At 44.5% G+C, this 12,701-nt stretch overlaps 1 protein-coding gene across 1 annotated transcript in view; it reads right to left on the reverse strand.

Moving 5' to 3' along the window:
* NEDD9 (neural precursor cell expressed, developmentally down-regulated 9) overlaps window positions 1-12,188 on the reverse strand; it is a 39,175-nt gene extending 26,987 nt beyond the window's left edge. Inside the window, exon 1 of the mRNA XM_074146475.1 lies at window positions 12,121-12,188. Coding sequence (XP_074002576.1) covers window positions 12,121-12,132 — 12 coding nt within the window. The 5' untranslated portion in view covers window positions 12,133-12,188. The remainder of the gene's footprint in view (window positions 1-12,120) is intronic.
* Window positions 12,189-12,701: the final 513 nt, after the last annotated feature.

Genomic DNA, 12,701 nt, shown 5'->3' on the forward strand with positions numbered 1-12,701 from the left:
GTGCACAAGAAGAATAAACCAGAAGATAAGGAGGCTACTGTCAGCAGAGACTGCCAAGTCAACAAGATAAGAGCAGTCAGTGCCCTGCCTGGCTGGACACAGAAAAAAGAATCCAATAAAGTGTTAGAAGCCCCCAGACCAAAAATCACCATTGGATTAAAAGACAGGTGAACAGCACGTGAGGGGTGGGTGTATAAATCGCAAGGGTATAGCTGCCCAGGGATTTCTTTGTTTGAGGTCCCTCCCCTTCCAGAGGCACCTAGCCCAATTAAATTAATTCTTTTTATAAAATCTGACGCCCAAGACTCTGCTGTGGGAAACCTAGGGTCAAGCCCAAAGAAGGAGGAAATCCACCCCAGAGTGTGTGTGTGTGTGAGGATTCGAAAGGGGCACCCATCAGACCACTGGGACTGCCCACTGCAAAGGGACGATGGTCCTAGAAATTAAAGACTTGGCTGGTGTGTGTGCACGAATCCTTGAACGGCATGTGAATGCTCAGGCAGCAGCTTCTCCTTGAAGCTAAGGGAACTGACAGAATTCTGTAATTTGTGGCTTGGAGGATGAAAAGGCTGTTTGTTGATGAGGCTGAGTGGCAGGAGTTAAAGAGAGTGGTGGAAACATCTACTCTTTCTGTTAGAGTAAACACATCCAGTGACGTGGGTAACAAGAGAGTGTGAGGTGCCCACAGCCATGGAAGCAAACACAGGAATAATAAATGACATGCTACGAGATTAAATACAATGCACTTTTTAAGGGCTGAGTGTCACGGTGCCAAGCTCCTTGGGCAGTGCTGCCGACGGGACTCCTCAGCCAGCTCTGCAATGAATGAACACTCGAGGAAAAGGTTCAACCAACCATAAGCTCGAAGAATTTCAGTTGCTTCCCTCAGAAGTGCAATATGAGGATGTTCCCCAGCACGCAGCCTTGTGGATACTGATCCCTGCTCTGTGCTTGGCTGGCCAGGAGTGTTGTTTTGTTCTGCATTGCCTTGTTTTTAAATATTGCTTCCTATGCGTAAAGTTTATGTGAAAATAGAACCGGGGAAATTTCCTCTGCCCTTAGACTTCTTTCTACTACTGGACAAACGGTTTCTTGAAACGTAAAATGGCTTCTCTTCTAACTTTAGCTAGCTTAGGGGAAGGAAGGAAGAAAGGAACAAAAGAAGGAAAGGTGGGGGGGAGACACCCCAAAGGAGTGTCTATGTACAAACTACTAGCTTCACTTTGGCTGGATTTCTTTTAATTATCCATCGCGCAACATTCTTCATAAAGATTCCCCTTTCTCCTTTTGGTTTTCATTACACTACTTTTTTTTTTTCTACTTTAGGTTTCTTTAAAATGAATCACTGCGGTTCCAAAGTAAGCTGAAGCATTTATGTACCCTTGTGGTTGCAATAGGTCTAATAGTAATGATTTGCCTATGAGACAGAAGAACTGACCTGAAAAATCCAGTGAAGACTTGAGTTGTATTTCGAGAGAGGAAGTTTGACTACAAGCAGTACTGGTAGAAGAGAGGGAAGTTCAGGCTCTGGTTTCCTTTCTGATGGAAGGGCTTCTTCAGCGCAAGAGTCATTGGACAGTTTAACATTGGTGCTTTTTAGCTCCCATCTCCTTTTCTGTTTCTCACTGTCACTGCCCCTTAAAGAATTTATTGTGCTGTCTTTGCAAGGAAAAAAACTATTGTGGCACAGTAGGTAACAGGTCTATCTATAATAAGCAACTTTTCGTGAAGGCTACTTAATACAAATTGAAAGAGGTCACTGACTAAGACATGCAGACTTGAAAAATGTCTGTTGCTGGTCTCTCGAGCCTGGAAGAAGGCAGTGTGAAAAGCAGAGGCAGTATTTAGTCCGCGCAAAGCTGCACTGGCACGTTCTTAGACATAACCCTGTAGGCCCTGACACGGGGAACAGAATGCAAAGTGGCACCTTGCTGCTTGGCTGCGACAGCCCCCACGCGTGTGCAGACCTGTAATAGCTAATTGCCAGCAATAAGCTATGTGCAGGTACTTACTTTTATCTGAAGTCGATAGCTACATAGAGGAGGGCAGGAAGTACCATCACCACATGTACAAAAGAGCATGCTGTGCTACCAGAGTGTTGCAGTTACCACAACTTCAGCAAGAGGACTCTGAAGGCCCTCAGCATGGAGTTCAGAGTGTGGGTCTGCCTGCTGGCTCAGGGAACTGCTAGCTTCCTTGGCTCACAGATAAGGACAAAAGAGGGAGCCTGGTTGCAAAAGCTCAGCTTAGTAATGTTTCAGTTGACTCTTACAGGCAAACCCCACAGTTCTACTTTTAAGGTACTCTCTTGCTTTCTTCCACCAAACCCCAAGTTTTGTTTCAGCGCAGACAATTTTCTGGCCAAGTGTTGCTAGCCCAAATAACTGCAAATCCTTCTGGATGGAAATTAAGGCAGTTTTCCATGCACAGACTTGGAAGGCTGATTTTACAGCTAATGAGAGAATGAACCATGATGTTAACAGCCTGAGCACAGCTTAAAGGAGGACACATCTTCATGCTTAGTATCCTTGTGGTCTAGTCCCATGCATCTCTGGAACAGAGGCTGTCAGTCATGCTAAAGTACGCCAAGCTACCTGGAGGTTGTGATGTGGAAAACCTTGGTCTGCAGGGGAGAAAGGCAAGTGTCTTATTTCAGTGTTCCACCGAGCTGTCCCAGCCCCTCTGTCTGGCCTGAATTTCAAAGTTTGTTCTGGATGGGTTTGACTTTTATAGTGTGAACGGTTACGCAGAAATTAGGGAGAAAAATGGGAATGTCCCCTCCTTACTGGTTCACACTTAGTTAAGCCAAAGTAGGCATTATGGCTGTCATGCTCTGGATATGTTCACCATAGTTTTTGCAGGCACACTAGAGTAACTGAGCAGGGGTGGCGGGCAGGCAGTGAGCGGACTGACTAGGACTCAGGCATTTCACACTCCAGCTCAAGATGCTGATGTGGTCCACCAGTTCACCCAAACCTGGGATTTGAATGCAGTGTAAACATGTAAGAGACTGAAGGCTCTCCAGCCTGAGAACATTCTTTGTTTCAGCATAGCTGTTCCGTTTTAAGCAAATAGGAGGTATTTGTGTATCCGTATTTTTGTAGGCAGCCCGCAAAATGCTTTGTGAAACTGAGGCACGGTGGTGAACCTGCAACTTGAGAAGGAATCTAAACGCCTGAATCTAAAAGAATTAGGAAGGTAGAAAACCTGGAAGGGAAATAAAAAAAAAAAGGAAAAAATGCCAAAATGAAGGTTAGAGCAAGAGATCCTAACTGAAGCTTTAGCCTGTGTGAATAAAATACTTCATTGTGTTCTGCAGTGAGTGCATCAGCTTACTGCTGTGCTTGACGCTTCAAACTGGAGAAGTGAGTTGAAAAGAGAGTTTTTTGGCTCTCTGTCCATTAAAAGCAATGAAATGATAGCTCTACATTGGCCAGAAGGACAGTACGCTAGGCTTCAATTTGTGCGTCTGGATGATACTCTTTTGTCTCTTGAGTTCTGTGTTTTGGCTCAGCTGGTTTTATTTAAGTTTAGTTAGAGGGGATGTGAGGTATGGGGGTGCTGCTCTGATTTCCTGGGCATTACAAAGGTAATCATAGAAATATGATTTGAGGTCAGATGTTAAATAAGGAGTTGATTCACCCCTTCTGTTTCTGATGCAGTGAAGGATGAATGTATTGTGTCACAAACACTGTTTAAATCACACAAAACTTCTGAAGTGCTCAGTGAACTTGTAGGGAGAGCTTAATAGAAGTGGCAACTCCCTTTTACTACATAGCAACCTTCTGTTTGGAGTCTGTGCAGTGAGACGCAACAGGTCATAGCTATGCAAAAAAAAGGGCATATCTGAGGTAATGCTGTTTCGCTCATCCCTGGGGAATACCCCTGAGATTAATGGACACTGCTTCTGTGTTGTGAGACCACCCACCCTGTTCTGGAGCTATCATAGAAGGCAGATATGGTTAGCGACAGTAACATTTACAGTGAAGCAGACCAGGAATCCACTGATCACATATCCTGATCTTATTCTCCTGCGCTCTGAGCTTCTGGGGTTTTATACAATTGCTGAAATACCATTTTCTTTGCTCTTTCTGGGAACACAAACCACATCCCCTGACTTACCTTCAAGATCTATTAATATTTTGGGAAATTCCACCACACCTAACTTGCAAAGCTTTCTGTGTATGTTTTACCCTCGTAACCAGTTTCCTTTCCCCCCACCCAAGGAAGGGTGTGATCTAGTTCCATGACTTTAAAAGGCCTTTTCAAATCTGTCTGAGGGCTGTGTGCCTTCTGTGACATCAACAGGGGGGAAAAAATAAAGCATGCAAACAATAGCCTTAGAGTAAATATGATCTCACTGTGATTAAACCACAGTACATCAAAATCAAAAAGCAGATGGAAAACCTAACCTCTTTCCCTCAGGCAAGCAATTAAAAACTTAATGAAAGGAGATCGGATGTTGAATGCTTAAGAATTGAAGGAGCAGAGCAGAAGGAAAAAAAAAAAGGGATGGAAAGAAAGAATCCTGAAACGTGTGTTTTGAGTTCTCAGTTTTCCATTTTCTGGCATTTGTGAGCAGTCTTCTCCCAGACAAAGTTTCCTTAAAAAAAAAAAAACCACCCTCCTCCTGAATTTAACCCTTCTCTGTGCAGCTGTGGGGAAATAATCACAACTCAATTGTCAAGAAACCATAGCTGTGTAGACATAGGACCTCGGTGTTGTCACCAATTTATTTCTGTCTGATGTTTTCATCTTTGGAAAGTATGGGGTTTTAAATTTTTTTTTAAAATCTAGAACTTAGCTGAACTGGGACACGTTCTTCTTCCCCCAAGTCTCTCCAAAAATTTGCCATAGAAGGGAAAGTCACCCTTTTCTCTCACTTCAGTGTTACCATCTGGGATACTACACAGCAGCCTCAACTTGGGATGCCCTGAGAGTCCAGCTTATTGATGCAAAACAAGCTTGGGAGCTCATGTTTTGGGGCTCCTGGCAGCCCTCAGCACGCTGAGGGGGTGTGTGTGCAGGCAGCAAGCTGCCCGTGAATCAGACACAGTTCCAGGGGAGCAGGGCCTGGCTGGCAGATGAGGTTTGCCAGGTTTGGTCAGGGTCTTCTCCATACCACAGGGCACCAGCCAAAAGTCAACAAGCCCCCCCCTATACGAGCTGGCTTTTGGCAAGCTGACATTTTCTAAGGAATCGTATCCCTGGAGAAGGCGGAGGGAGAGTGTGTGGGTGTGTTTTAACCAGTTACTGTGCTTAGTCTCAGATTGAACTACAACTTTAACTATTCTTGATCGCGTGAGAGATTGGTTTGTGCAGCTTCTGGGCTGCAAACAAGATAAAGCAGTATAAGCAAGGAGAGAGAAAAAAAAGAGAAGACATCTGCTTGTAAACTGGGCCCTTCTGTAACACTAAAAATTGCTTTATTACTCTAAGCATTTTAACTGTATGTAAAGTCCATAGGACAAGGGCATTCATGACCCTACCTACTGCAGGCTGTAAGTTAAACAGAGAGCGCACACTTCCAGTTGTTTTGTACTTAACCCTTTGGATCAAAAAATTCCTTTGAAAGAGAATCATTGAAGGAAGTGAGATCTACTCCTAGGATCCTTCAGCATTTTTGTCACCAAATGATCCATAGTATTGCTCCTGCTAATATGTTCAACTTTGCTGTGAATGAGGCCTGCTTAAGAATGGGCTTCTGATGTGCTGACTGCATTCCTGTAGAGTAAATCCATTCTTATTACGCTTCCTTTTCCAAGCAGGCTAATCCACTCTGTGAATGAAGTGTTTTTAAAACAAACACAAAAATAGAAAGGCGAGAATGGGCCTCATTCCTATAGAGAAAAAAAATACACATTTTTTGTCATGTTATGCACTTGTGTTTCTAGGACTACTAACTATAGCTTTAGCAGTCCTGTTTCTTGTCAAATGCAAGCTACGTCCAAATCTGCTGTGGAAAAATGAACTCCTTAAAATTAAGACAGTTTCCACTACTGTAATGTCTAGACCAAAAGGCAAAAGAAAAAGGTCACTTGCCAAGAGCAGCCTGTGATAGACAGGCAGCAGTATTCATGGGCTGTACCCTTAGTTGCTATGAAGTGACCCAGCTTCACTGATACAGAGAGCTGCAGCCATTCTCAGGCAGCAAGGAGTACCTATAAATGCAGCTTTACTCATCAGTATCCTGACTTAACAAATATTGCTGAATACATGCCATAAGTATTCTTTGGTAGTACAGTCCCGGAGGACTGTCTGATCAATCTTACTGAAGACCTAGCATAAAGTGTCTTTCAACAAGTAAATGTCCACTGCTTTCATGGATGCTCAGAGAGCACCTATACATAAAGAAGCATCTTTGGAAGCGACTTGTACATTTACAATTCCAAATGTCACTGAATGTGGGCTCCTACACAGGTGTGCAGACTTCAATGTCTCAAGAAGTTCAGCTACTTGTCAAAGGCAGCCAGAAATGGGAACGGTAGAAGATAAGGGTTCTCCACAATCGCTGCTGCTCAGGCAGACATCTATGCATGCTCCTCTTAAGTGCTTATGTTGCTTTATGAATGAAACTAAACTCTAGATCTTGGAGACAAGCAGGTTCCTAACTCCTGTTGGTATGAATGGGCTTTAAGTACTTAAACGTCTGTGATAAGCTGGTCCAAAGAAAATAAGTAAAACAAAAGTGACTTTAGCTAGGCCTTTAAGTGACCTAAGCCCATCTACTGCACGCAAGTGCCATTCCCATACCCCCACCATCTTTGGTAATAGCAATACGACAAGGAAGGAAGCCCTAAGCTCCAGTCATGCTTTTCTACTCTGCATAGAGACACAAGGCTCTTTACTATTTCCATATGCTGATGGTACATCCTCTTCTCCTGCACTGCTGTGCAAGAGCAGGACTTCATGCTTCCCCAAGGGCTACTACAAGTGCAAGCTCTTTGCAAGAAGACAAATAGGTTTCTTGTCTCCTACCATTTCTAAAGCTGGCCAAAGCAGCCAGTAAGTACACCCATTCCAGCAGTGCTGCATGGAGGTGTGTGACTTGGGAGAATTGCCTCATTCAAACTTTTACTCAGGTCACTAGATGCACCTGGCCTTGCTGCAATGACTCTGGTATTTGTAATGCAGTACAAGCAGTTCAGTAATATAAACTTCTGTGCCACCGCATGTAGGAGTTCAATGTTCAGTGATAAGGTATCAGTGCAAGTCTAATCTTTTCTAACCTTGCTTGTTGCTCTGCTTGAGTTCATAAGATTCCAAAGGTGAGTTTGTGCGTGGTCTTACTAATTGTAGTCCAACACTTAATGAGTTTACAATAATGTTTCATGAGACTTCTCCAAAGTCTAGCCTATATTCTGCAATATGGTGGTTATCGGCTTCGAAGGGTACCGGACTCTCCTGAAATATACCTTGATTTTTCCTTTGTAGAAGATGTTTCCATAAAGTCTTACTATCAGGCAGTTCTACGCTCTCTCATCTGGTAGGACCTCCACTGATTGGGTCTTCTGATAGTATGGCACTGTTTGAAATGACTAATGCTGGGTCAAGGTAACTTAAGGCAAAGTAATAGTTTAATGTGACTGCCACCTCTAGCAGGATCTTAAAAGCACAAGCAAAACCCCTAGATCAGTATCCAACGCCCCTTGTAGTATCTAGGGTCAAACTGAATTGGAATTATCAAAAACATAAAGACAACTGTTCATGTGGCAGTTCTGTTTCCCCATCATATACTAGGAATTACTGGACAGAGAGAGATTAGACTACCAGTTTCTTGATGAAATAGACTTACAGCTACATTACTCATGAGCCGTTAGAAGAAAACCATAGAATTTTAGAAATCATGCAAAAAACCCTGCATGCTGTTAGCTGTAATGCTTTATGATGGCTCCTCTTCCTCTGAAATAAGTCCTGTAACATACCTAAGCCTCAGCACCTCCATCCGTAAAACAGAATTAACAGCACCTTGCTATCCTACCAAGTCTTTGGGAGGACAAATTCTATCATGGGAATTTCTCAAATACCCTGAGGTACTGAGGCAGTTACCTCTAAGTATACAAATACATACTTGACCCAAAATTGGAGGCTCATAAGCAGTACGTAAGTTGGGGGACGGGGGGGGCACACAGAGGCCACAGTGGGGAAGAGTGGGAATCTGAAAATGACAGTGGCCCTCTAAGCTTTGGGAAGCAGCCAGTGCTACTGCTACATCTCACTAGTGCTGCTGCTGACTCTGGTAAGACTTCTGCCACCTCCCTCTGTACACGCACAGAGGAGAGAACCACCACAAAACTTCTAGTGGAAATTCATGACGGTAAAACAGCACAAACTTGGACAGTTTTTCCCTTTGTTGGTTTGTTCCTCTAGTGTTACCTTTTACAAGGTTTTACAGCTCATATTTACTTTTAAGTTTGACTGTCACCCTGTGATTGCTGAGATACCCAAAAAAAAAAAAAAAAAAAAAGGGAAAACAAAGGGGAGTGTGAGGAATAAAAGAAACAGAGAAGATTTGGTTAGTAGACTACAGGCAGTTCTTTTCCCTTGACATGGCCCGACACTTAAAGTCTTTCATTGCCAGGGTTACAAGCAGCTTTTCACAAGCATTTCTGGTTGGGAATATAGTATTTCTTCCTAGTGACACTATTTTGTTTGTCTTGGCGTGCAGGCATTGTAATCAAGTCTATATATTACAGATCTGTGCCTTAGCACAAATGGCAGGCATTTCAAACCCTATTTACTTAGGTTTCTTCCTTGCCCAACAAATTGTCTAAAAATAGATAATCAAGACCTCATACTTTACATCTACGTCATTCCTTTTGGCTTAAATGAGGTAAGGAATGTAGTTTTCTTTTCCTCTCCTCTTTCACTAACAGTTTGGATCTTTTAGTAAACAGATAAGTCCCCCTTTCTCCTTCCCCTGCTTTTTTTGTCTTGCTCCTGATCAGCCAACAAGCTGCAAAAGCCTTGTTATAATGTCTTTGCTCTTTTGCTTCTGTCGCGCTTCTACTGCCTGAGATAAGGGTGCTGGAATTGCTGGCCAGATATATCCTCTCCCATCCATGTTCTTTTCTGATCACGATAACCCACTGGTATTTCTGTTCCTACATAGTACATTTTAGCTGTAACTGCTTCATCCTTGGAATCATAGTCTTGAGTTTGCTTTCAGAAAGGGTTGATCCTACCTTCCAGATCTACAGAACACTGAAACGACATCCTGTGAGAACTTGATGCGACAGAGTTTTGCGGTACATGGAGATTTAGGGCAAAAGGATGCTGCTGTTGTTATCCCATGATGAACTGGGGTATTGCCATAGTATAACTGCACCCTACAGGAATTAGTTTCTGAAAGTCGCTTTCAGACAAGTAGGACTAAGAAATGCTCACAACCAATATAAAAGTTTTTGTTATGGTTAACATTTCCCATGGCTCAGAGTAACTTTTGTGTTCTCTAATATTTAATGAGTACATGAATGGTAGAACGGGACCTAACCTGGGGTCAAGTTTGTCTTTGCTTTAAACAGTCACATCTTCACTGAATCACATACAGTGCACAAAAGATATACATGTCTTTAAATTTCTGTCTAAGGTAAAATTCTGAACTTGCTGAAATCCACAGGGATTTTCCCCACTGCCTTTCAGAGGACTCGGACTTGAGTATTATGTTGGAAGAATGTTTAGAGTGGGATAGACAATAAAAGAAATCTAGGTGAAAGAAGAGAGGCAACAGGTTTTCAAAACCTTTATGAACAAAAAAAGTGCAGACTGAGTAGCAGAAAGGATTTCCAGATCAGAAATTACCTCGGGTTTAGTCACACTGAAAGTGAAGCTAGGACTGATGGAGACACGTACTCAGGATCTCACATGTGAGTCAAGTTCCTGTTCTGTCCAACTGTTTATATTCTAATTAAAATATAACAAGCATCTCGATCGTTAAATGAGGTGTTACCTTATGGGCTACCACAATGAAACTAAGAATGACAGGCCCCAATATAACATCTGGAACAGTTAAGCAGACCCAACTCTGCACCTGGAAGATAAGCCACCTTTGAATGTGGTGTCATTTGTATGTCCCCATGCAGGCCATGAACATGCTCTGTTCTTTTATTTTGTGTATGTGATAAAAACTACAGGAATTTTGTTTTCCTATACAAAAATGAAAGAAAGAAAGAAACAGAGACTGAACAAGCAGGTATTTTCTTTAGATGTTACTCCACCTATAAGGAATAGATCTAAGGATGTTTGTCCTAGTTAAACAGTGTAAGTAACTACTTCACATTTCCCAGGGAAAGTAAACACCCTAGTCTGACAAGAAGGTTTTTGAGGCCAAAACCCTCAGTCTCTTTTCTTTTTTTTTTTTTTTTTTAATGGCTTGTTCTTTCTTTGTCTAGAATTACGTAATCACAAACCCAAACAAAAATGCTCATTCCAACCAGACAGGGCAAAAGAAACACTACAGAGCAGGGAAGAGTTACCCCTTTTGAGCCACCTTATCAGTCCCTATTCTTGCAGGGCCACTGGGCTACATATGAAGCATGACCTCCTTGCAGCAGAGTACAGATGGATGGTGACACTAAAAGTCAGGAAGCTGTATAGCTATGCAGGACCATTATTTTGCCACTGGGATGGGCAGTTGGAAAGCAGTTCATAAGATCTGGACTAACAGTGACATCGCTCTTCTACCCCCAAGTACCTGATATTTCGTGGTAAGAGTCACAGCTTTTCTAAGCAGGCATAAAGTCTACCTGAACTGATCTAAAGGGAGTAGAAAGGGACAGGAGATTAATCTGATCTTGGACTTCAAGTCAGTCAGCTGTTCGAGAAAGACTTAAAAAAACCAACCCAACAACTCCCCAAAGTCCCTATCAGATACAGATCAAAATTTTCAAAGTCACAGAGTATCTTTGGCTATATTATATAATTTCTTTTTCCTGGTTATTTTTAACCACCATGGGATGGAGAAATCGGCAGCAGCTTCGAAAGCTTAACTCTGACCTTTCCCAAAGTTTGTGCATTGGAGATCCTGACAGCTTGGGCTGAGCTCAGAGATATATGGAAAAGCATGAAAATCTGTTTATGTTTACCAAGGAATCACTTGCACGTCTCATTCTGCCCATGTTTATAAGCCTTATACAATGTTACAGCATCAGGGCTCTTTTCCACCACACTGCCTAAATTCAGTAAGAATATGGACTTCACCTCCAAAGCAAGTTAGTCTCCAAGTAAGTACATAACACATGACATTTCCAAATCACCTTTTTATTGATGCTGAAGTTATTTTTGGCAGAGGAAGGAAAAATTTTTCCTTCCCTCCCCCTTTTTTTCCAATCACATAAGATTACGGTATGTCTGTACAGTAATCTAATGCCTCGTGGGCAATTCAGTACCTTGCCCAGATGTTTCTTAAGTAATTATTACTATGAGAGCCTCCACATTTGTGTCTTCTGAAAAAAAAAAAAACTCTGGTAAAAGACTAAGCTAAATCACTTATTTTATTTAACATGGGAAGGGGGGGTTAGGCTACCTTTTTTTTTTTTTTAGATATATGGTTGTATTATTTTATTTTTTTTTTTCCTTCCTTGTGACCCTCCCAGCAGACCACCCCGAAAAACCACGCTGCCATAACGAAACATTCCCAAAGGGCTGGAAAACCGGGTGAATTACAATTACCTGGCGGGGAGAAGCGGCGATAGATACCCGTCCCAAACCGAGGCCGGGCACGGCGTACGAACCCGCCTTTCCCCAGATACCGTTAGCCGGAGAGGAGCCGAGCCACCGGCTGGGCACCCCCGGCGCGGAGGGGAGAACCCCTTCTCCCCGCCACCGAAGCACTCGAAGGGGGTGTCTCCTCCGGCTTGCTGCCCCCCTCACCCTTCCCCGGGCACCTCCCTTGGGGCTCTGCGCCTGGAGACAGCACGGAGCAAGGGGCGAGGGGAGGCTTGGCCGTTCCCCCGGGGCCAACGGCTGCACCCGCTTGCCCTGAGGGAAGGTGGGTGCCGAGGGGAGCACGGCCGTCCCCTTCCCGTCCTGTCACCGAGGGCCGCCCCGGGGGGAGCCGCTGACAAGCCCGTGAAACTCTGATCGCCCGCCCCTACCCCAGCCCTTGGGAGGGTGGCTCACCTTGTACTTCATGGCTGCGGAGCGCTGCTGAGGGGGCGCGGGAGGTACCGACACCGCATCACCGCCGCTTCTCCGCGCCCGGCCGCCAGACCCGCCGCCAGGCTACCCCGCTCATTTGCATAGCGCCCTCCCTATTGGCTACGCTCGGGGAGAGAGGAGGTGGGGCCTCGGTGGTCCCGCCCCCTGGTCGTGCGCAGGGGAAGTTAGCGCGGCGGCGCTGAGGGGAGCGGGGCGGGCTGGGCCGGGGTGAGGTGAGGGCTTTGTGGGGTGAGCTGTACCCCGTGTCCCTTCGGGGAGAGGGAAGGTAAGCCTCCACGCACAGAGCGATGGGCTGATGGCCCTGCTTTCTGTGACCCGACGACTCCGCCCGTGCCGTTTCAAAGGCGCTCACCTCGAGTTCTCCGTATGAAACAGACGCTTGGAACAAAAGGCCTTCTGTCCGCCCCGGCTTGCTGCCTCCCCTCTGGGCCTGTCAAGGTACAAAGCGCCCAGGATATCGGTGGAGGCAGCCCTGGGAAGAGTGGCTCTGAAGCGACAGAAGGGGCGAGGAACCAAAAACGCCCCTCGAAGCCTGGCCACCT

Source organism: Numenius arquata, chromosome 4 (assembly GCF_964106895.1).
Source record: "Numenius arquata chromosome 4, bNumArq3.hap1.1, whole genome shotgun sequence".
In the NCBI taxonomy this organism is placed as follows: Eukaryota; Metazoa; Chordata; class Aves; order Charadriiformes; family Scolopacidae; genus Numenius; species Numenius arquata.